The sequence below is a fragment of the Salmo trutta genome, chromosome 2, assembly GCF_901001165.1.
Source record: "Salmo trutta chromosome 2, fSalTru1.1, whole genome shotgun sequence".
Taxonomy (NCBI): Eukaryota; Metazoa; Chordata; class Actinopteri; order Salmoniformes; family Salmonidae; genus Salmo; species Salmo trutta.
In genome coordinates this window covers 41,725,303-41,748,552 of record NC_042958.1, presented here as the reverse complement: position 1 = coordinate 41,748,552, position 23,250 = coordinate 41,725,303, and the positions used below count along the sequence as shown (strand labels likewise).

The 23,250-nt window shown below is 44.3% G+C and overlaps 2 protein-coding genes across 2 annotated transcripts in view; one reads left to right on the top strand and one right to left on the bottom strand.

Annotated features, from left to right (window-relative positions):
- Window positions 1-16,916, top strand: part of vit (vitrin) — a gene marked incomplete in the record, with an annotated part of 88,944 nt that extends 72,028 nt beyond the window's left edge. Inside the window, 6 exon segments of the mRNA XM_029702161.1 lie at window positions 4,129-4,197; window positions 4,455-4,602; window positions 6,332-6,435; window positions 9,866-10,092; window positions 10,269-10,782; window positions 14,386-16,916. Of these exon segments, the coding sequence (XP_029558021.1) occupies window positions 4,129-4,197; window positions 4,455-4,602; window positions 6,332-6,435; window positions 9,866-10,092; window positions 10,269-10,782; window positions 14,386-14,564 (1,241 nt within the window).
- A 691-nt stretch (window positions 16,917-17,607) lies between these two features.
- The window catches only part of LOC115155494 (striatin), a 55,682-nt gene continuing 50,039 nt past the window's right edge, over window positions 17,608-23,250 (bottom strand). The window contains exons 12-17 of the mRNA XM_029702146.1: window positions 22,976-23,145; window positions 21,004-21,168; window positions 20,575-20,715; window positions 20,324-20,425; window positions 19,992-20,078; window positions 17,608-19,493 (exon numbers count right to left, since the gene is read on the bottom strand). Coding sequence (XP_029558006.1) covers window positions 19,324-19,493; window positions 19,992-20,078; window positions 20,324-20,425; window positions 20,575-20,715; window positions 21,004-21,168; window positions 22,976-23,145 — 835 coding nt within the window. The 3' untranslated portion in view covers window positions 17,608-19,323. The remainder of the gene's footprint in view (window positions 19,494-19,991; window positions 20,079-20,323; window positions 20,426-20,574; window positions 20,716-21,003; window positions 21,169-22,975; window positions 23,146-23,250) is intronic.

Below are 23,250 nucleotides of genomic sequence, written 5' to 3'. Positions count from 1 at the left end.
ATGTGACTAAACTCAACAAAAAGAAGAAGAAACTGTATTATGAAGCCAAGATCAATGACATAAAGAATGATGGAGAAAAAAAAAGTAGTACTTTTAATGAAATTATGGGCAGAAAGACAAATTCAACACCATCTTTCATCGAATCTGATGGCAGAAAGCATTGGAAGTTTGAATTTTGTAAAGTTAGTGAGGGAGAGGTGGAAACATTATTGTTATTGATGACAAACAATGACAAACCTCCTGGCATTGACAACTTAAATGGAAAGCTACTGAGGATGGGAGCTGACTCTATAGCCACTCCTATCTGTCATATTTTTAATCTGAGCCTGGAGGGAAGTCTTTCTCTTCAGGCCTGGAGGGAAGCCAAAGTCATTCCGCTACCCAAGAGTGGTAAAGAGGCCTTGACTGGTTCTAACAGCAGACATATCAGCTTGTTGCCAGCTCTTAGCAAACTGTTGGAAAAAATGGTGTTTGACAAAATAAAATGCTATTTCTCTGTAAACAAATTAACGACAGACTTTCAGCATGCTTATAGAGAAGGGCACTCAACATGTACTGCACTGACACAAATAACTGATCATTGGTTGAATGAAATTGATCATAAGAAGATTGTGGGAGCTGTATTGTTAGATTTCAGTGCAGCCTTTAATATTAAACGACTGTTGTGGAAAAAAACGTATGTGCTATGGCTTTTCAAACTCTGCCATATCGTGGATTCAGAGCTATCTATCTATTAGAACTCAAAGCGTTTTCTTTAATGGAAGTGTGACAGGTTAAAGGAAATACTCATAGCCTGTTATACATTAAAAAGTATTAGTAAGTTCATGTGGTGTACCGCAGGGCAGCTCTCTAGGCCCTCTACTCTTTTCACCAATGACCTGCCACTGGCATTAAACAAAGTGTGTCCATGTATGCTGATGATTCAACCATATACGCATCACCAACTACAGCTAATGGAGTCACTGAAACTCGTAACAAAGAGTTGCAGTCTGTTTTGAAATGGATGGCCAGAAATAAACTGGTCCTGAACATCTCTAAAACTAAGAGCATTGTATTTGGTACAAATCATTCTCTAAATTCTAGACCTCAGCTCAATCTGGTAATGAATGGTGTGGCTGTTGAACAAGTTGAGGAGACAAAATTACTTGGCGTTACCTCAGATTGTAAACTGTCATGGTTAAAAGACATACAGTTGAAGTCAGAAGTTTACATACACCTTAGCCAAATACATTTAAACTCAGTTTTTCACAATTTAATCCTAGTAAAAATTCCCTGTCTTAGGTCAGTTAGGCTCACCACTTTATTTTAAGAATGTGAAATGTCAGAATAATAGTAGAGAGAATGATTTATTTCAGCTATTATTTCTTTCATCACATTCCCAGTGGGTCAGAAGTTTACATACACTCAAATAGTATCCTGTAGCATTGCCATTAAATTGTTTAACTTGGGTCAAATGTTTCAGGTAGCCTTCCACAAGCATTCCACAATAATTTGGGTGAATTTTGGCCCATTCCTCCTGACAAAGCTGGTGTAACTGAATCAGGTTTGTAGGCCTCCTTGATTGCACACACTTTTTCAATTCTGCCCACAAATTTTCTATAGGATTGAGGTCAGGGCTTTGTGATGTCCACTCCAATACCTTGACTTTGGCGTCCTTAAGCCATTTTGCCAGAACTTTGGAAGTATGCTTGGGGTCATTGTCCATTTGGAAGACCCATTTGTGACCAAGCCTTAACTTCCTGACTGATGTCTTGAGATGTTGCTTCAATATATCCACATAATTTTCCTTCCCTCATGATGTCATCTATTTCGTGAAGTGCACCACTCCCTCCTACAGCAAAGCACCCCCACAACATTATGCTGTCACCCCCCTGCTTCACGGTTGGGATGGTGTTCTTCAGCTTACAAGCATCCCCCTTTTTCCTCCAAGCATAACGATGGTCATTATGGCCAAAGAGTTCTATTTTTGTTTCATCAGACCAGAGGACATTTCTCCAAAAAGTACGATCTTTGTCCCCATGTGCAGTTGCAAACCGTAGTCTGGCTTTTATATGGCGGTTTTGGAGCAGTGGCTTCTTCCTTGCTGAGTGGCCTTTCAGGTTATGTCGATATAGGACTCGTTTTACTGTGGATATAGATACTTTTGTACCTGTATTCCTCCAGCATCTTCACAAGGTCCTTTGCTGTTGTTCTGGGATTGATTTGCACTTTTTGCACCAAAGTACGTTCATCTCTAGGAGACAGAACGTGTCTCCTTCCTGAGCGGTATGACGCCTGCGTGGTCCCATGGTGTTTATACTTGCATACTATTGTTTGTATAGGTGAACGTGTTACCTTCAGGCATTTGGAAATTGCGCCCAAGGATCAACCAGACTTGTGGAGGTCGACAATTCTTTTTTCTGAGGTCTTGGCTGATTTCTTTTGATTTTCCCATGATGTCAAGCAAAGAGGCACTGAGTTTGAAGGTAGGCCTTGAAATACATCCACAGGTACACCTCCAATTGACTCAAATGATGTAAATTAGCCTATTAGAAGCTTCTAAAGCCATTACATAATTTTCTGGAATTTTCCTTGCTGTTTAAAGACACTGTCAACTTAGTGTATGTAAACTTCTGACTCACTGGAATTGTGATACAGTGAATTATAAGTGAAATAATCTGTCTGTAAACAATTGTTGGAAAAATGACTTGTGTCATGCACAAAGTAGATGTCCTAACCGACTTGCCAAAACTATAGTTTGTTAACAAGAAATGTGTGGAGTGGTTGAAAAACGAGTTTTAATGATTCCAACCTAAGTGTATGTAAACTTCTGACTTCAACTGTAGATTCGATGGTTGTAAAGATGGGGAGAGGTCTAGCCGTAATTAAGAGATACTCTGCTTTTTTGACACCACACTCCAAAAAGCAAGTTCTGCAGCCTCTAGTTTTGTCTAATCTTGATTATTGTCCAGTCGTGTGGTCCAGTGCTGCAAGGAAATACCTAGTTAAGCTGCAGCTGGCCCAGAACAGAGCGGCACGTCTTGCTCTTCACTGTAATCAGAGGGCTGATATAAATACTATGTATGCCAGTCTCTCCTGCATAAGAGTTGAAGAGATACTGACTGCATCACTTCTTCTTTTTATAAGAAACATTAATGTGTTGAAAATCCCAAATTGTTTGCATAGTCAACTTACACACAGCTCTGACACACACACACTTACCCCACCAGACATGCCACCAGGGGTCTTTTCACAGTCCCCAAATCCAGAACAAATTCAAGGATGTATACAGTATTATATAGAGCCGTTATTGCGTGGAACTTCCTTCCATCTCATATTGCTAAAATAAACACCAAACCTGGTTTAAAAAAACAGATAAAGCAACACCTCATGACACAACCCTATTTGACCTAGAGAGTTTGTGTGTATGTATTGATATGTACTGTAGGCTACGTGTGCCTTTAAAATATACAGTTTATATGTGTAGTTCTGTCGTTGAGCTGCTCTTGTCTATTAATGTTCTGTATTACGTCATGTTTCATGTTTTGTGTGGACCCCAGGAAGAATAGCTGCTGCTAAAATACCCCCCCCCCCCAAAAAAAAATACCCACCATCTTGTCCACCCAACCTGAAACCACCCATGGATCAGCCAAAAGGCTTGATTCCACCCTCTTCAAAAAATCTCACTCTGGACCAAACATATATTTTTCATAACCATGTCCATCAAGGCTCGGACTTCCAACTCCTCACAGCACCTTCTACCCCTTCCATTTCACCTCCAGAACTCTAGCTCTGTTCCAAACTTGACAATAATCTTCCTCTCGCTAGTTATTGCTAGCTCCAACAGATTCAAACTGATAAAGAAGTCCGTTGCATCCAACAACTCAGGCCTGGAAAACGATACCCACTAACCATTTAAAAAGACAGAAACAGATATGGCTCACCGGGACCAGAACTTTAGGTCTCAAATACATAATGGATCCATCCTTTGATGTGGTCTGTTATCTTGTAATGTCTCAGTTGGTAAAAGCATGATGACATTATGTACAGCATTATTATGTGATGTTTGACATGCTTTTCATGTGCTCTGTCCGTCATCTTCTCTTCTGTCCGTCATCTTCTCTTCTGTCTGTTATCTTCTGTCTTCAGGTTTCAGTGTGAGAGAGCAGGACTCACTACCCCGTGCTGACCCAGAGCCTGTTACTCAGGGAGACCCAAGTATGTTCACACACACACGTACACAGGTTCACCATAGGACTGGGACTAGGCTGGACAGCTGTTTATTATGTGTTATAACATATAAGCCCGATGATATCACATTGATTGATTGATTGATTGATTGATTGATTGATTGATTGATTGATTGATTGATTGATTGATTGAAAGGTAGACATAGCGTGGTTAATGGACGGTAGTTCAAGTATTGGGATATCATATTGATTGATTGATTGATTGATTGATTGATTGATTGGCAGACTGTAAAGTAGACATAGCATGGCTGATGGACGGTAGCTGGAGTATTGGGAAGCGTCGCTTTAAGATCCAGAAGGACTTCCTGGCTGAGGTGGCACAGGTCATCAACGTGGGTGTGGCCGGACCCATGATGGGTGTCATCCAATACGGGTAAGAAACCCCTAAATATATATATATACGATCCAATGCGGGTAAGAAACCCCTAAATATATATATGATCCAATATGGGTAAGAAACCCCACTGAAAACCTGTGGCTTGAATTTAAGAGGGCAAGATTCTGTATGGAGGAACGAGGAGAAAGAGGAGAGGGCAGAAAGAGGAGAGAACAGGGCAGAAAGAGGAGAGAACAGAATGAGGAGAGGAGAGAACAGAAAGAGGAGAGGAGAGAAAGAGGAGAAGAGAGAAAGAGGAGAGGAGAGAAAGAGGAGAGGAGAGAAAGAGGAGAGGGCAGAAAGAGGAGAGGAGAGAAAGAGGAGAGAACAGAAAGAGGAGAGAACAGAAAAGGAGAGGAGAGAAAGAGGAGAGGGCAGAAAGAGGAGAGAACAGAAAAAGGAGAGGAGAGAAATAGGAGAGGGCAGAAAGAGGAGAGAACAGAAAAAGGAGAGGAGAGAAAGGAGAGGGCAGAAAGAGAAGAGGGCAGAAAGAGGAGAGAACAGAAAGAGGAGAGGGCAGAAAGAGGAGAGAACAGGGCAGAAAGAGGAGAGGGCAGAAAGAGGAGAGGAGAGGGCAGAAAGAGGAGAGAACAGGGCAGAAAGAGGAGAGAACAGAAAGAGGATAGGAAAGAAAGAGGAGAGGAGAGAGAGGAGAGGGCAGAAAGAGGAGAGGGCAGAAAGAGGAGAGGAGAGAAAGAGGAGAGAACAGAAAGAGGAGAGAACAGAAAAAGGAGAGGAGAGAAAGAGGAGAGGGTAGAAAGAGGAGAGAACAGAAAGAGGAGAGGAGAGAAAGAGGAGAGGGTAGAAAGAGGAGAGAACAGAAAGAGGAGAGAACAGGGCAGAAAGAGGAGAGGGCAGAAAGAGGAGATGAGAGAACAGAAAGAGGATAGGAGAGAACAGAAAGAGGAGAGGAGAGAAAGAGGAGAGGAGAGAGAGGAGAGGGCAGAAAGAGGAGAGGGCAGAAAGAGGAGAGAACCTAAGAGAAGGCCATACCCACTGGGCACACTGATTGAATCAACGTTTCCACATTGAACCAACGTGGAATAGACATTGAATTGACGTCTGTGCCCGGTGGGTAGCCACAGGTTCAGTGAGGTTAGATTACCCCATAGACTTAGTCAGGTCCATAATTATTGACACCCTTGATAAAGACTGGATCAAATAAATTATACAAATACTGAGCTGTACTGTATGTGTGTGTGTAACCTTCATTGAACTAGGGCAAGTCAGTTAAGAACAAATTCTTATTTACAATGACGGCCTACCCCGGCCAAACCCGGACGACACTGGGCCAATTGTGCGCCACCCTACGGGACTTCCATTCACGGCCGGATGTATGCATTTTTTTGTGTGGAAAATTATATTTTATAATAATACAATTGCTCAGCTAAATAGATTTTGTTCAACAAGTAATATTTTTTTCCCTTTCTCTAAATGATAAGGGTCAAAATTATTGGCACCCCTGTTTTCAATACCTTTCAATAACTCACATTACAAGGATAATGGCACTGAGCCTTTTTCTAAAATGTTTTATGAGATTGGAGAACACATTGGGAGGGATGTTGTGCCCAGGGGGTATGGCATTCTCTTAGGTTCTCTCCTCTTTCTGCCTCAATCTGTTTCTTCTCTTCTCGTCCTTTCTCTCTTTCTCGTTCCTTCTCTCTTTCTCATTCCTTCCTTTCTCAAATGCATGTTGTTGTTATTGTTATTGTTATTATCGCTACAGAGATGATCCAGTTACAGAGTTCAGTCTGAAGGCCTATACGAACTCCAGAGAGCTGAAACCTGCCGTAGACAAGATCACACAGAAGGGAGGAATGTCCAACGTGGGTGAGTTAGTGAATAAATCAATGAAATAAATACGTAAAAACCTGTATTGTACCAAAATCCTAAACAAAAATATATAAAATAGTACACACGGACATAACAATCAATGACAGAACAACATACAGGTATAAGATATTTAGTTAAGAGCGGAGCCAGCCTTTACAGTGACCTAGCCCAGGGAATCCCCTTCCAACATAGGGGAATATCCCGCGCACCTTGTGCATTCTACTACCTACAACTTTCAAGAGGAAGTTTAAAGCTGGACTGAGTTCCTTAAAAAAATACTAAAAATGTTTTTATTGGGAACCACTGACCAAGTCTACACTCTTAGGGAAATAAAAGGTGCTTCCTTCCAGTTCTCTGCTGCCAATGACTGGAACAAACTGCAAAAATCACTGAAGCTAGAGACTCATATCTCCCTCACTAGCTTTATGCACCAGCTGTCAGAGCAGCTCACAGATCACTGCACCTGTCCATAGCTCATCTGTAAATAGCCCATCCAACTACCTCATCCCCATATTGTTATTTATTTAATTTATTTTGCTCCTTTGCACCCCAGTGTCTCTACTTGCACACATCTTTTGTACATCTATCATTCCAGTGTTTAATTGCTATATTGTAATGATTTCGCCACTGTGGCCTATTTATTGCCTTACCTCCCTTATCCTACCTCATTTGCACACACTGTATTTAGACTTTATCTACTGTATTATTGACTGAATGTTTGTTTATTCCATGTGTAACTCTGTGTTGTTGTTTGTGTCACACTGCTTTGCTTTATCTTGGCCAGGTCGCAATTGTAAATGAGAACTTGTTCTCAACTAACCTACCTGGTTAAAATAAAGGTGAAATAAATCAAATAAATATCTAAAACCTAAAAGGGTTCTTCGACTGTCCCCATAGGAGAACCCTTTGAGGGGTTCTACATGGAACCCAAAAGGGTTCTACCTGGAACAAAAAAAGGGTTCTACCTGGAACCAAAAACTGTTATCCTATGGGGACAGCCGAAGAACCCTTTTGGAACACTGTTTTCTAGGAGTGTACAGCAAGGCCAGAAGGCACCATGGCCACAAGACCGCACACTTAAGTGCGAAAGTGAAAAGGGACACAATTATCGCTTGTTTCACAAAATCTTTACCATATTTTCACATGCCCGAGAGACTGTAATTAAATCTAAATCCGACCCTAGACACTGTGAGTTAAATAACAGTGTTTAACTCTTGGCCTCCTGATCAAAGGCATTTGGTTCTACCAGCCCTGACTGGCTAGGGGTCAGACTACTGTCAGGAAGTGATGGTTTCCTTTAATTTGATGCCTCACGTGGTCTTTGTGACTCTGCTAAACATTGCAGTTGGATACAAATAGGGTTGTGTGTGTTTACCGAATATAACCTCCCCTCTAATCATTGTGCCAGTTAGCCAATTGTATTTGTCTCCGTTCTCATCAGCAACCTATATCTTCACAATATACCTCACAGATGTTTCTCCTCTTCGGTAGTTATGTATCCTTTACTTAACCAGGGAAGTCACATTGAGATGGCCATGTTTTTCACGTGAAATCCCTGGCCAAGAGAGTACAGACCACCAACAATGAGATGCCAGATGATCAACCGGATCTGCTTTCTAAATAGATACTGTAATATCGCATCTTCTCGGTCAACTTACCTGGTTAAATAAGGGTTAAATAAAGAAATAGGCTACTGGAAACTGAGGTGTACCTACCACTTCTTAGATTAGAACACTTAGTGGAAGGCAGTTTAGAACAAAACATTCAATTTTAACGGGCTCCCGTTGTGTGCATGTGTTTACAGAAACGTATTGTGTGTTTTATATCTCTGTCTGTGTTAACCACCTCTCTGCTGCCCCCTGCTGTACTCTTAGGGAAGGCTCTCTCCTGTATTAAACTACTTCAGCTGTCTGAATGTCTCGGTCTGTCTTAACCACCTCTCTGCTGCCCCCTGCTGTACTCCTAGGGAAGGCCCTCTCCTGTATTAACAAACTACGCTATATATACACATAAGTATGTGGCCACCCCTTCAAATTAGTGGATTCGGTAATTTCAGCCACACCTGTTGCTGACAGGTGTATAAAATCGACCACACAGCCAGCCATGCAATCTCCATAAACAAACATTGACAGTAGAATGGCCTTACTGAAGAGCTCAGTGACTTTCAACGTGGCACCGTCATGGGATGCCACCTTTCCAACATGTCAGTTCGTTACATTTTTGCCCTGCTAGAGCTTCCCCAGTCAACTGTAAGTGCTGTTATTGTGGAAATGTCTAGGAGCAACAACGGCTCAGCTGCAAAGTGGTAGGCCACACAAGCTCACAGAACGGGACCGCCGAGCGCTGAAGCACGTAAAAATCATCTGTCCTCGGTTGTAACCCTCACTACAGAGTTCCAAACTGCCTCTGGAAGCAACGTCAGCACAAGAACTGTTCGTCTGGAGCTTCATGAAATGAGTTTCCAAGGCTGAGCAGCCGCACACGATCCTAAAATCACCATGCGCAATGCCAAGCGTCGGCTGGAGTGGTGTAAAGCTCGCTGACATTGGACTCTAGAGCAGTGGAAATGCGTTCTCTGGAGTGATAAATCACACTTCACCATCTGGCAGTCCGACGGACGAATCTGGGTTTGGCGGATGCCAGGAGAACACTACCTGCCCCAATGCATAGTGCCAACTGTAACGTTTGGTGGAGGAGGAATAATGGTCTGGGGCTGTTTTTCATGGTTCGGGCCCCTGAGTTCCAGTGAAGGGAAATCTTATCGCTACAGCATACAATGACATTCTAGACAATTCTGTGCTTCCAACTTTGTGGCAACAGTTTGGGGAAGGCCCTTTCCTGTTTCAGCATGACAATGCTCCCGTACACAAAGCGAGCTCCAAACAGAAATGGTTTGTTGAGATCCGTGTGGAAGAACTTGACTGGCCTGCACAGAGCCCTGACCTCAATCCCATCAAACACCTTTGGGAGTGAATTGAAACGCCGACTGCGAGCCAGGCCTAATCACTCAACATCAGTGCCTGACCTCACTAATGCTCTTGTGGCAGAATAGAAGCAAGTCCCAGCAGCAATGTTCCAACATCTAGTGGAAAGCCTTCCCAGAAGAGTGGAGGCTGTTATAGAAGCAAAGGGAGCATCAAGTCCATATTAATGATTTTGGAATGAGATGTTTGACGAGCAGGTGTCCACATACTTTTGATCATTGTAGTGTATTTCAGCTGTCTGTCTGCCTGCTTCTCTGCTTCCCCCTGGTGTTCTCCTAGGGAAGGCCCTCTGCTATAAAAACAAACATTACTTCAGCTGTCTGTCTGCCTGCTTCTCTGCTGCCCCCTGGTGTTCTCCTAGGGAAGGTCCTCTGCTATGAAAACAAACATTACTTCAGCTGTTTGTCTGTTAAGTGCTCTGCTGCCCCCTGGTGTTCTCCTAGGGAAGGCCCTCTCCTATATCAACAAACATTACTTCAGCGACGCCAACGGTAACCGGGGCGGAGCACCCAACGTGGCTGTGGTTCTGGTAGACGGCTGGCCCACCGACAAGGTAGAGGAGGCATCACGCCAGGCCAGAGAGTCTGGCATCAACATCTTCTTTGTGACCATCGAGGGACCCGATGAGTACGAGAAGCAGAATGTGGTAGAGCCGAACTTTGTGGACAAGGTATATAGAGACGATGGTCACTGGGTCACCCCTAGCTATGTTAACACATACAACTGCTTCCAATTCACCCCTTGGCTATGCAACACGTACATGCGCTTCCAATTCCCTCACAATTTGAGCCCTGTCCCTTCATGAAACCCTGCCCAACCACCTCATCTTCTCTCATCTCTCAACAGGCGGTGTGTCGAACCAACGGTTTCTACTCCCTACCCGTGTCGAGCTGGTTCGCCCTGCGGAAGGCAGTCCAACCCCTTGTCAAGCGAGTGTGTGACACCGACCGTCTCGTCTGCAGCAAGACCTGCCTTAACGCTAATGACATCGCCTTCGTCATCGACGGATCCAGCTCTGTGGGCACCGGGAACTTCCGGACCGTCCTGCAGTTCGTCGCTAACATCACGCGGGAGTTTGAGATATCGGACACGGACACACGAGTCGGCGCAGTGCAGTATACGTACGAACAACGGCTGGAGTTTGCCTTCGGGCAACACAACAACAAGGCTGATCTGCTTAATGCCATAAAGAGGATTAATTACTGGAGTGGCGGGACCAGTACTGGAGCGGCTATCACCTACGCAGCAGAGCAGCTGTTCAGCAAGTCCAAACCCAACAAACGCAAGATCATGATCGTTATCACCGACGGGAGGAGCTACGATGATGTCAGAGCTCCAGCGTTGGCCGTCCATCGCCAAGGTGAGGGGTCAGAGGTTAGAGGTTGATTGGTGTGGTCAGAAAATCTGGCCAATGGGGGGGGAGGACGCGCCTCTTTAAGAAAAAGCACCTGTATATGAAGGCATTAAGGTAAAGGTAATTTAGCATCACAATGGTGGATAATTTTGGGACTGCTCTTTTATTATTTCTTCATATGGGAAACTAAATGAAAGCTAAGTTGGTGTGAAACCAAATTGAAATAAAAGCTAAGTTGGTGTGAAACCAAATTGAAATGTAATGAATGCTAAGTTGGTGTGAAACCAAATTGAAATGAAAGCTAAGTTGGTGTGAAACCAAATTGAAATGTAATGAGAGCTAAGTTGGAGTGAAACCAAATTGAAATGTAATGAAAGCTAAGTTGGAGTGAAACCAAATTGAAATGTAATGAAAGCTAAGTTGGAGTGGAACCAAATTGAAATGTAATGAAAGCTAAGTTGGAGTGGAACCAAATTGAAATGTAATGAAAGCTAAGTTGGTGTGAAACCAAATTGAAATGTAATGAAAGCTATGTTGGTGTGAAACCAAATTGAAATGTAATGAAAGCTACGTTGGTGTGAAACCAAATTGAAATGTAATGAAAGCTATGTTGGTGTGAAACCAAATTGAAATGCAATGAAAGCTACGTTGGTGTGAAACCAAATTGAAATGCAATGAAAGCTAAGTTGGTGTGAAACCAAATTGAAATGCAATGAAAGCTAAGTTGGTGTGAAACCAAATTGAAATGTAATGAGAGCTAAGTTGGAGTGAAACCAAATTGAAATGTAATGAAAGCTAAGTTGGAGTGGAACCAAATTGAAATGTAATGAAAGCTAAGTTGGAGTGGAACCAAATTGAAATGTAATGAAAGCTAAGTTGGTGTGAAACCAAATTGAAATGTAATGAAAGCTATGTTGGTGTGAAACCAAATTGAAATGTAATGAAAGCTACGTTGGTGTGAAACCAAATTGAAATGTAATGAAAGCTATGTTGGTGTGAAACCAAATTGAAATGCAATGAAAGCTACGTTGGTGTGAAACCAAATTGAAATGCAATGAAAGCTAAGTTGGTGTGAAACCAAATTGAAATGCAATGAAAGCTAAGTTGGTGTGAAACCAAATTGAAATGTAATGAAAGCTAAGTTGTGCTAAGTGGAAACCTCTAGGAGCAACAACGGCTCAGCCGCGAAGTGGTAGGCCACACAAACTCACAGAATGTGGCAGCTAAGTGCTGAAGCACGTAGCGCGTAAAAATCATCTGTCCTCGGTTGTAACACTCATTACCGAGTTAAAAATTGCCTCTGGAAGCAATGTCAGCACAAGAACTGTTCATCGGAAGCTTCATGAAATGTGTTTCAATGGCAAAGCAGCCACACACAAGCCTAAGATCGCCAAGCGTCGGCTAGAGTGGTGTAACGCCCGCCACTATTGGACTCTGGAGCAGTGGAAATGAGTTTCCTGGAGTGATGAATCACGCTTCACCATCTAGCAGTTCGACGGATGAATCTGGGTTTGGCGGATGCCAGGAAAACGCTACCTGCCCCAATGCATAGTGCCAACTGTAAAGTTTGGTGGAGGAGGAATAATGTTCTGGGGCTGTTTTTCATGGTTCGGGCTCCTTAGTTCCAGTGAAGGGAAATCTTAACGCTACATCATACAACGACATTCTAGACGATTCTGTGCTTCCAACTTTGTGGCAACAACTTTCCTATTTCAGCATGGCAATGCCTCCGTGCACAAAGTGAGGTCTATACAGAAATGGTTTGTTGAGATCGGTGTGGAAGAACTTGACTGGCCTGCACAGAGCGCTGACCTCAACCCCATCGAACACCTTCGGGATGAATTGGAACACAGACTGCAAGCCAGGCCTAATCACCCAACATCAGTGCCCAACCTCACGAATGGTCTTGTGGCTGAATGGAAGCAAGTCCCTGCAGCAATGTTCCAACATCTAGTGGAAAGCCTTCCCAGAAGAGTGGAGGCTGTTATAGCAAATATGGGGGGACCAACTCCATATTAATGACCATGATTTTGGAATGAGATGTTTGGCGAGCAGGTGTCCACATATTTTTTGTCATGTAGTATGTGGCTTGTTTCTAAGCTAAGTGAAAATAGGTTTTTAGCAAATTATTTACATAAGTATTCAGACCCTTTGCTATGAGTCTCGAAGTCAAGCTCAAATTGCATCCTGTTACCATTGATCATCATTCAAGTTTCTACAACTTGATTGGAGTCCACCTGTGGTAAATTCAATTGATTGGACATGATTTGGAAAGGCACACACCTGTCTATATAAGGTCCCACAGTTGACAGTACATGTCAGAGCAAAAGCCAAGCCATGAGGTCAAAGGAATTCTCTGTAGAACTCTGAACTCAGGATTGTGTCGAGGTACAGATCTGGGGAAGGGTACCAAAAAATGTCTGCAGCATTGAAGGTCCCCAAGAATATAGTGGCCTCCATCATTCTTAAATGGAAGAAGTTTGGAACCATCAAGACAAGAGAAAAGCCCTGGTCATGGAGGTGACCAAGAACCCGATGGTCTCTCAGACAGAGTTCATCTGTGGAGAAGGGAGAACCTTCTAGAAGGACAACTACCTCTGCAGCACCAATCAAGCCTTTATGGTAGAGTGGACAGATGGAAGCCACTCCTCAGTAAAATGAGTTTGCTAAATGGCACCTAAAGGACTCTCAGACCATGAGAAACAAGATTCTCTGGTCTGATGAAACCAAGATTGAACTCTTTGGCCTGAATCCTAAGCATCACATCAGGAGGAAAACTGGCACCATCCCTACGGTGAAGCATGGTGGTGGCAGCATCATGTTGTGGGGATGTTTTTCAGTGGCAGGGACTGGGAGACTAGTTAGGATCGAGGGAAAGATGAACAGAGCAAAGTACAGAGAGATCCTTGATGAAAACCTGCTCCAGAGCCCTCAGGACCGCCAACTGGGGCGAACGTTCACCTTCCAACAGGACAACGACCCTAAGCACACAGCCAAGACAACGCAGGAGTGGCTTCAGGACAAGTCTCTGAATGTCCTTCTGGCCCAGCCAGAGCCCAGACTTGAAGCCGATCGAACATCTCTGGAGAGACCTGAAAATAGCTGTGCAGCAACGCTACCAATCAAACCTGACAGAGCTTGAGAAGATCTGCAAAGAAGAATGGGAGAAACTCCCCAAATACAGGTATGCCAAGCTTGTAGCGTCATACCCAAGAAGACTCAAGGCTGTAATCGCTGCCAAAGGTGCTTCAACAATACTTATGTAAATGTGAGTTCAGTTATAGATTTTTAATACATTTGCTTTGTCATTATGGTATATTGTGTGCAGATTGATAAGAAAAAACAATTTAATCAATTTTAGAATAAGTCTGTAACAAAATGTGGAAACATTCAAGGGGTCTGAATACTTTCTGAATGCACTGTATATTTTTTTCAAATAACTGCCTTTTTTCTGGCTGGCAAAATCTTTACGAACAAATCGGTTAAAAAAAATGTGCTGCCCTCCATCGAATTCAGAAATCCCGATGTGGCCCACTCCCGGTCTAATCTAACTCAGTTGTTATAGTCTAGTCCAGTCTCTAACGACCCGTCTCTCTTCTCTCTCTCCAGGTGTGATAGCGTACTCCATCGGCATTGCCTGGGCAGCGCAGGACGAGCTGGAATACATCGCCACCGACCCCGACAAGGAGCACTCCTACTTCGTAGATGAGTTTGACAGCCTCTACAAATTCGTCTCCAAGGTGGTCAACAACATCTGTCAGGAGTTCAACTCACAGCCACGCAACTGAGCTGAGCAGGGAGGGCACCTTATTCCCTATATAGTGCACTACTTTTGAACAGGGCCCCTAGGGCCATAGGCCCACCTTGCTTACGTACACCTATACTTATAAATCTGTGCTTACATATCAAGGAAACAAGGAAGGAAGGATACATTTGTAAAGTTTTGAAACAGGGGCTTAGGGGCTGTAGGGAGGGGGTTAGATATTTTATTAGGATCCCCATAAGCTAATTAGAAGGTCCATATAGTCCTGCACTATCATTGAGACAGGACAGGGTCTCTACAAAATGTATTACCGGTAAGTTACCAAATGAAAAATATGTTGTAATAGTTGGTGCTGAATTGGCAATAGTTTAATTCCCATGGGAGGTTATTGGTTTGAAGCAGAAGGCAGTGGGTATACGAACATTAATAAAATTGGATCACAACTTTGGCCATGTGATCTCAACTGTTGTTATAGTAACAGTCAGGGACGGGGGGGGGTGTTTTGTTCTCACTCCTAATCATGTAACATAACTGATCAAAAAGTAAAACTACCTGGACGTGGTACTTACCAGGGTTGAGGTCAATTCAAATCTAAAGCCGTCAATTCAGGAAGTAAACTGAAATTCGAATGTAATAATTTTTTTAAAAAGTGATTTTATTTTCAACTTCTTAATAAACTGAAAAAGGATAAACTATTAATTGGTAAAGTTTAACTTTTAAAATGCTTTTATTTTTTATGTTAAATTCAAATCACTTCCTGAATCGGCTGACTTAAATTTGAATTGAGCCCAACCCTCATGCTAACAGGAAAAACCATAAAGCATGCCTAGACTACTTCTTCTGGCATAACACACCACACAATCTGGTGCTTACAGAGAAACATGGCCTTATGGGACATGGTGCTTACAGAGAAACATAGCCTTATGGGGACATGGTGCTTATAGAGAAACATAGCCTTATGGGACATGGTGCTTACAGAGAAACATGGCCTTATGGGACATGGTGCTTACAGAGAAACATAGCCTTATGGGGACATGGTGCTTATAGAGAAACATAGCCTTATGGGACATGGTGCTTACAGAGAAACGTAGGCTTATAGGGACATGGTGCTTACAGAGAAACATAGCCTTATGGGACATGGTGTTTATAGAGAAACATAGCCTTATGGGGACATGGTGCTTAGCACTTCCTCTTATGGCCTAATAACACAGTGCAGAAATATAATATGGTGCTTTACAGTAGGGGAGATTGGAAAAGGAATAAGACTGCAATTATCTATGAAGAAGACCGATGGCATCAGACCACATTATGGGAATACCGCCATATCATGGTCTTCTCATAAGAATTTAACCATGTGTTTTTATACTGTGTGGTCTTTCATAGAGGAGAGATTTGATCTTAAGGACATTGTGCAAGTTTTTTTTCTCAAAAAACAGTGTTGTGCCAAGATTGACAATTCATGTTGGTTGTTCTTTTGTTTGCTTTTGTAGTCAGAGTCTGATTGGATGTTATTGATGCATGCTGACTGATAACTTTGTGTGAAAGCCATAACACTTTTTTTTAAAACTGAAGGGGCCATACTTCTGACTTAGCATGTTAGTGGCTAACAAGCACAGGTTTAAACCTGAAGGTAACATCTTTAGCAGCTTTTCGCATTTCCAATTAGAAAACATGTCTTACTTGGTAACTCTAACTGACTCCGAACAACAGTCTTTTAATCAAAACAAATGAACAGTTCACTCTTTATTTATGGCAAATTAACCCATGGTCAAATTAACCCATGGTCAAATTAACCCATGGTCAAAGTAACACATGGTCAAAGTAACCCATGGTCAAAGTAACACATGGTCAAATTAACACATGGTCAAAGTAACCCATGGTCAAAGTAACACATGGTCAAATTAAAGAAACGCTTCAAGAGGGAGCTGTCGTTTTCCCGCCAGCTCTGATACTGTACCTATAAATAGATCAAACTTTAATACTTTTAACCTTAACAGTGTTCCTCACAAACTAAACCAGGGTCGTATTCATTATCGCACATCGTAGCAAAAAGACATTTAACAAGGGAAAAATGAAAATGAGTTTCTTATTGGACGGATTCAAGTAGTCCCTCCCTGTTTCAGTCCATTTTCAACCATTGGGTGACTAATGAACACAACCCAGTCCTTCTCCTCCCTCTATTCTTCCAATATAATGTGCTTCCTTCTTGTTCACATGGCTGATATTGGTTTGTTCAGAGTATTTATATACTCTCCCTGTTTTTATTTTTTTATCCTGTTTGTACATATGCATATTAAAAAAGCCTTTTGCTTGTCATTTTCAAATACATATTTGATCAATATTTTAATGCAATTTTTAATAAAATTATAATAAAATAAATATATATTGTTGTGTTTGTTCTTCAGTGACAGAAGAGATAGATGTTAGAGTATGCAAAAACTTTAAATCTATATACATTTGTGTGCAGCTATATTAGATTCTAGTAATGTATCATAGTTTTGGCATGGACTGGACAGCTGTCTCTATACCATCGCTCCTGTTCTATACCAAACAACATTACACACACCACTAAGAGAAAAGACTGCAAAATTCTCAAGTATTCCCAGTTGGAAGATTCTGGAAATCATTTTAAAAACATTTTTTATTTAACTAGGCAAGTCAGTTAAGAACAAATTCTTATTTACAATGACGGCTGACACCGGGCCAAACCCGGACGACGCTGGGCCAAATTGTGCGCCGCCCTATGGGACTCCCATTCACGGCCGGGTTGTGATACAGCCTGGATTCTGAACCAGGGTGTCTGTAGTGACGTCTCAAGCACTGAGATGCTGCCCCACTCGGGAGGGAATAAGAACATCCTCCAAAACAGGAACTCCAAAACAACTGGGATTTTGGGGAAAGTTACAGGAACTAGAGGAGACAATACTGCAGGAAGAAAAATCATTAATTTCTCTACAACGAACACGTTCTGTAAAATCCGACCGAATCAAAACATCCTCCTCCGGGCTCTCTCAATTCACAGGTTGTAAAAATCTCTCCCTCTCTCAAAATCATGGACAGAAACAAAATATTTTACAGACGTTTTTAATGAGAACAGACTTTCATATACAAACCAGTGACTGTTACAGTCTGAGAAAATAGCTCATTTGAACTTGTAAGTTACATGGATATTTTAATGGATTTGTGGAACAAAAAATGTGTTGCTTTTTGTATGAATATAACATATTGTACTGTACTACAGCGTATACTGTAGATACAGCTCTCGGGGATAGCATCTCAAATGGCACCCTATATAGTGCACTACTTTTGACCAAGGACCCTAAAATGAGTGCACTATATAGGGAATAGGGTGCCATTTGGGATGCTACCCTACTTCTGAGACGTTTCACACATAGTGGCCACTGAGCAGGCCAAACTCAGTGGCTGGTATTGTAAAGATGGACCAACACCTGTTACTACATACTTAAAACCTATTGTAGAACCAGATGGTTTACTTTGGAAACATGTATTTGTAATTTAACTGTTTTGTTGTTGTTGCAGTTGTACAGTTATAACAAGGAATTCTTCTAACAAATAGGAAATATTAACTTGATCGTCTGTTTAGCTCTGCCAGTTTGGCTGATTCCCTTATACCCTGATCCCAGACCTGTTAGCGGAGTCTTTTCAACTCCTATATGGTCAATGGCAAGACAGAACAAACAGATCTGGGACAAGGCTTATTTCCACCCATGCTTTTTATAAAACAAAATGAGCACTCAAACTCACTTCAGCACAGTCAGTTTTAAGACTTAATATATATTTTGTTTATTATAAGTATTTGTAATTCTACATCCAATATTTTTGTTAAAATGGACACCATCGTGACAACCTTTCCCTATAAACTCTGTCTCCCCCCTCCCCTCCCCCGCCCCGGCAAAAACAGATGCTCGGTAAAATAACTTTTGTTTCAAGACCTTTTTTTAAAGCAAAGGCACATTTTTCAATAAGTATTTTTAAAAGGGAAAGCAGAGAGAGAAACTGGCTGGCTGGCGGGTGGGCAGAGACTGGGGAGACAGAGTCAGCCTTGGAAGCAGAGAGGAAAAGCGAGATGCTTCCATCCATGACAGTCAGCCAGCCAGCTTCTCCATCACAACACAACACTGAAACTGACTTGGAGGAGAAGGAGAGGAGGGACCAGGGAGCAGACAGTCTACCCTGGTCTGAGGGGAGAAGTCTGGGCCTAGAGATTGGGGAAATAGGGGGGCTTGGGGCTCTGGTTAATGGGCATGACGACATGGGGAGAGGGTTAGGGCATGGTGATCCACCTCTCTAGTGAGTCCACACTATAAAACACCTGTCTGTCTGTCTTCAACGCCCTCGCTAGCTGTGAAGGGAAGACAGACCATAAGATTAGTCTGAAGAACATAGTATCAGTCTGTGTTGGTGTTCATTGGCCCCAGATTCGAGAAAGAGGGTCTCTGTGGCCGGTCATACCCAGGGGCCTGCCTGGATTGCACAGGGATGAGGAAGCCTTGTGCCCAATCGCAGTTCCCCCTAACAGACCTCTGAGCCAACCACAGCCCTGGCCTTATCCCTCTGGAGGCGGGCCTAGTCTGGGGCTTGGAAGTGGCTATTGGCTGCATCATCCACCAGTCAAAACAGGGAACCAGTAGTGTGAGAGGTGATGTGTGTGAGGGGAAGTCTGCGTGGAACCTCACACGCCCGTTTCTTAAGGTCCCGCCCCTCCTGTGACTCTATTGATTCCTGGTGCTGGGAGGCTGTGTCGGTGGGCTGATTGGTCCTCGTCATACGAACACCTTGGCAAGAGCGTCGGCCCCGGCAGAGGCGATGTAGGCCTTAGAGGGGTGGAAGGCCACGTCATGGATAGACTCATCATTCTTCTTCCTGTGAGCTGTAAACTCCTGGATACATGTCTTAGTCTCCAGGTTCCACAGACGAATAGAACAGTCATGACCTGAGGGAGGAAAGGAGAGAGGGATTATGGAGGGGAAAGAGAGAGCAGACGAATAGAACAGTCAACCGGAGGGAGGAGAGGAGAGAGGGATTAGGGAGGGGAAAGAGAGAGCAGACAAATAGAACAGTCGACCTGAGGGAGGAGAGAGTAAGGTGAACAGTAGTTGGGCGACAAGGCAATTTACATAAAGTTCTAAGCCCTCTCCTGTTTAATAAAGTATACAGCTCTGGTGTCCCCCAGGGCTCAGTTCTAGGCCCTCTCCTGTTTAATAAAGTATACAGCTCTGGTGTCCCCCAGGGCTCAGTTCTAGGCCCTTTCCTGTTCTTTAAAGTATAAAGCTCTGGTGTCCCCCAGGTCTCAGTTCTAGGCCCTCTCCTGTTTTATTAAGGTCTGTCATATCCTCACATGGGACTCTCCTACCATTGCATGCAGAATGAATATACATATCTAGCTAAGAATGTTAGAAATCGTTGTTATTGAGAGTTGTTAGCTACTTACTGCCAGACATCAGATAGAGCCCGTTGGGGTCGACAGCTAGACTGGTAACAGCATCTAGGTGGGCCACCATTGAGTGGATCAGCTTTCCTGAAGAGTTCAAATTGACAACATTTGTTAATTTTATATACATGTTTCTGCTTTCTGTGAATGCATCAGTTTAAGTGTACTCACTCTACTTTTAAAAACAAACTGCTGTGTTAAACCAAACTGGATCAAGAGGTGTAAAAACTGGACGACTGCCAGAGTAGGGATTGATGGAGGACCACAAAGATCCTATTTAGTTCTGTGTAGAGGACACGTTTGTATGTAGACCAGCAAAATTGTTGTGTAACCTGTGTTGTTGTCGAAGAACTTGATGTGTCTGTCCTCTTCAGCGGTGATGGTGATGGGGAGGGTGGGGTGACTCAGCACTTTGTTGATCTGACAGCGGGTACCTGGAGAGAGGAGATATTGATTCCTTGTTGAACAGGCCAAATCTGACCATCCCTCCCACCTCTCCCTCCCTCCTCCCACCCCACCTCCTCCCTCCCTCCCGCCCCACCTCCGCCCCACCTCCTCCCTCCCTCCCTCCCTCCAGACCTACCCGTCTCTGCAGCAGACTCCAGGCTGAGCACCAGTTGCTCTGTCTCCATGTTGAACAGGCCAATCTGACCGCTGGTGAACGATGTCACCATGTGGGCGGGGTCACTGCAGACCAGGTCCACTGAGGACGGCACGCCAAATTCTGAAGCAGGAAGCAAGACAAAAACGCATGACATTCTCTGGGGTTTAAAACATCACTGTTCCTACCGGTCAATGCATCCTCTTACTCATCACATTGACTCACTATTCTGTTAAAAAGTCACTCAACCATATCAGTTGATTTCACCACAGAATTCTTATATCATGAACATAAACACAATTCATGAAGTGCAAGACCATGATAATAGCAAATTAACAGGAGAAAAAAAGTCACTGTGTGCCAGGGTTGGGTTGGTGTTGGAGGTGTCCCAGAGTCTGTCTGCGTGTGTACCTATATTTTGGAAGGTGGCCAGGGCAGGCTTGGTATTGGAGGCGTCCCACAGCCTGACGGTGCCGTCTCCAGAGCAAGACAGGAGTCTCTGATGAACACCACTGTACACCAGACCCCACACCGAGTCAGTATGACCACACAGCGCCCCACGCAGGACAGTAGGCTCTATAACACATGTTGAGGGAGAGAGACATAGACAAAAGTGTTAGCAGTTGATGTTACTCTTCAATAACACATACCACCAAAGCAAATCAGGGGGAGAAAAATGGTTTTATTCAAAGAGAACAAATCAAAGATGCTATGCTGAGAAGTGGATGATCATTCTTCCCTGTCCTCAGTGTTTCTCCACAGAACAAAGGGACATGTCATTTATAAGCCCCAACCCTAGCCTGCGGCTGACCAATTAGAATACCTTGCAGTAAAATTGGGCCAATGGCCAAATAACAAGTATCCTGTTTCAGGTTCAATGTGTAGACCATTTGAACCAATGAAAACTTGCTACATGTAGCTATTTGTCCAGGACTGAATCCCCTACAGAGATTTAAAAAAACAGCTGTTGAACTGAAAAACAAACATTTCCATTGATCATTAATTCCCTATTGACCTCTAGTCCTCTGCGTGGTGTCTTAAAACATTCTTACAAAAGGGAGGAAGAATAGGAGACAGAGAAACTGCCAGAGAGCAACCGCGCGAGAGACAGGGAGCCCAGAGAGAGAGCGCGAGAGACAGGGAGCCCAGAGAGAGAGCGCGAGAGACAGGGAGCCCAGAGAGAGAGCGCGAGAGACAGGGAGCCCAGAGAGAGAGCGCGAGAGACAGGGAGCCCAGAGAGAGAGCGCGAGAGACAGGGAGCCCAGAGAGAGAGCGCGAGAGACAGGGAGCCCAGAGAGAGAGCGCGAGAGACAGGGAGCCCAGAGAGAGAGCGAGAGAGACAGGGAGCCCAGAGAGAGAGCGAGAGACAGGGAGCCCAGAGAGAGAGCGAGAGAGACAGGGGTCCCAGAGAGAGAGAGAGAGACAGGGGTCCCAGAGAGAGAGAGAGAGACAGGGGGCCCAGAGAGAGAGAGAGAGAGAGAGACAGGGGGGCCCAGAGAGAGAGAGAGAGAGAGAGAGAGAGACAGGGGGCCCAGAGAGAGAGAGAGAGAGAGACAGGGGGCCCAGAGAGAGAGAGAGAGAGAGACAGGGGGCCCAGAGAGAGAGAGAGAGAGAGACAGGGGGCCCAGAGAGAGAGAGAGAGAGAGAGACAGGGGGGGCCCAGAGAGAGAGAGAGAGAGAGAGACAGGGGGCCCAGAGAGAGAGAGAGAGAGAGACAGGGGGCCCAGAGAGAGAGAGAGAGAGAGACAGGGGGCCCAGAGAGAGAGAGAGAGACAGGGAGCCCAGAGAGAGAGCGAGAGAGACAGGGGTCCCAGAGAGAGAGAGAGAGACAGGGGTCCCAGAGAGAGAGAGAGAGACAGGGGGCCCAGAGAGAGAGAGAGAGAGAGAGAGAGAGACAGGGGGCCCAGAGAGAGAGAGAGAGAGAGAGAGAGAGACAGGGGGGCCCAGAGAGAGAGAGAGAGAGAGAGACAGGGGGCCCAGAGAGAGAGAGAGAGAGACAGGGGGCCCAGAGAGAGAGAGAGAGACAGGGGGCCCAGAGAGAGAGAGAGAGACAGGGGGCCCAGAGAGAGAGAGAGAGACAGGGGGCCCAGAGAGAGAGAGAGACAGGGAGCCCAGAGAGAGAGAGAGACAGGGAGCCCAGAGAGCGAGAGACAGGGAGCCCAGAGTGCGAGAGACAGGGAGCCCAGAGAGCGAGAGACAGGGAGCCCAGAGAGTGAGAGACAGGGAGCCCAGAGAGAGAGAGACAGGGAGCCCAGAGAGAGAGAGACAGGGGGCCCAGAGAGAGAGAGACAGGGAGCCCAGAGAGAGAGACAGGGAGCCCAGAGAGAGAGACAGGGAGCCCAGAGAGAGAGAGACAGGGAGCCAGCAAGACCTCTGTTCTTACCGTATGAATCGTATGGGTCTAGGTTAGGGTTAGGTGTGTTCCAGCTCTGAATGGTCCCGTCCACTCCTCCACTGAAACACTGCTCTCCTGTACTGCTCATCACAACACACAGCACTGCACCCTGGTGGGCCCTGAATGTGTACATGGGTTCCATATCTACAGAGGCACTCCTGGAGATAAAGAGAGACAAATAGTGACTTGTAAACTTTGTAGACAATCTGGACCGTATAAAAGGTAAAATACATTTTTTTGAGCAAGACATTACTCTCACCAGT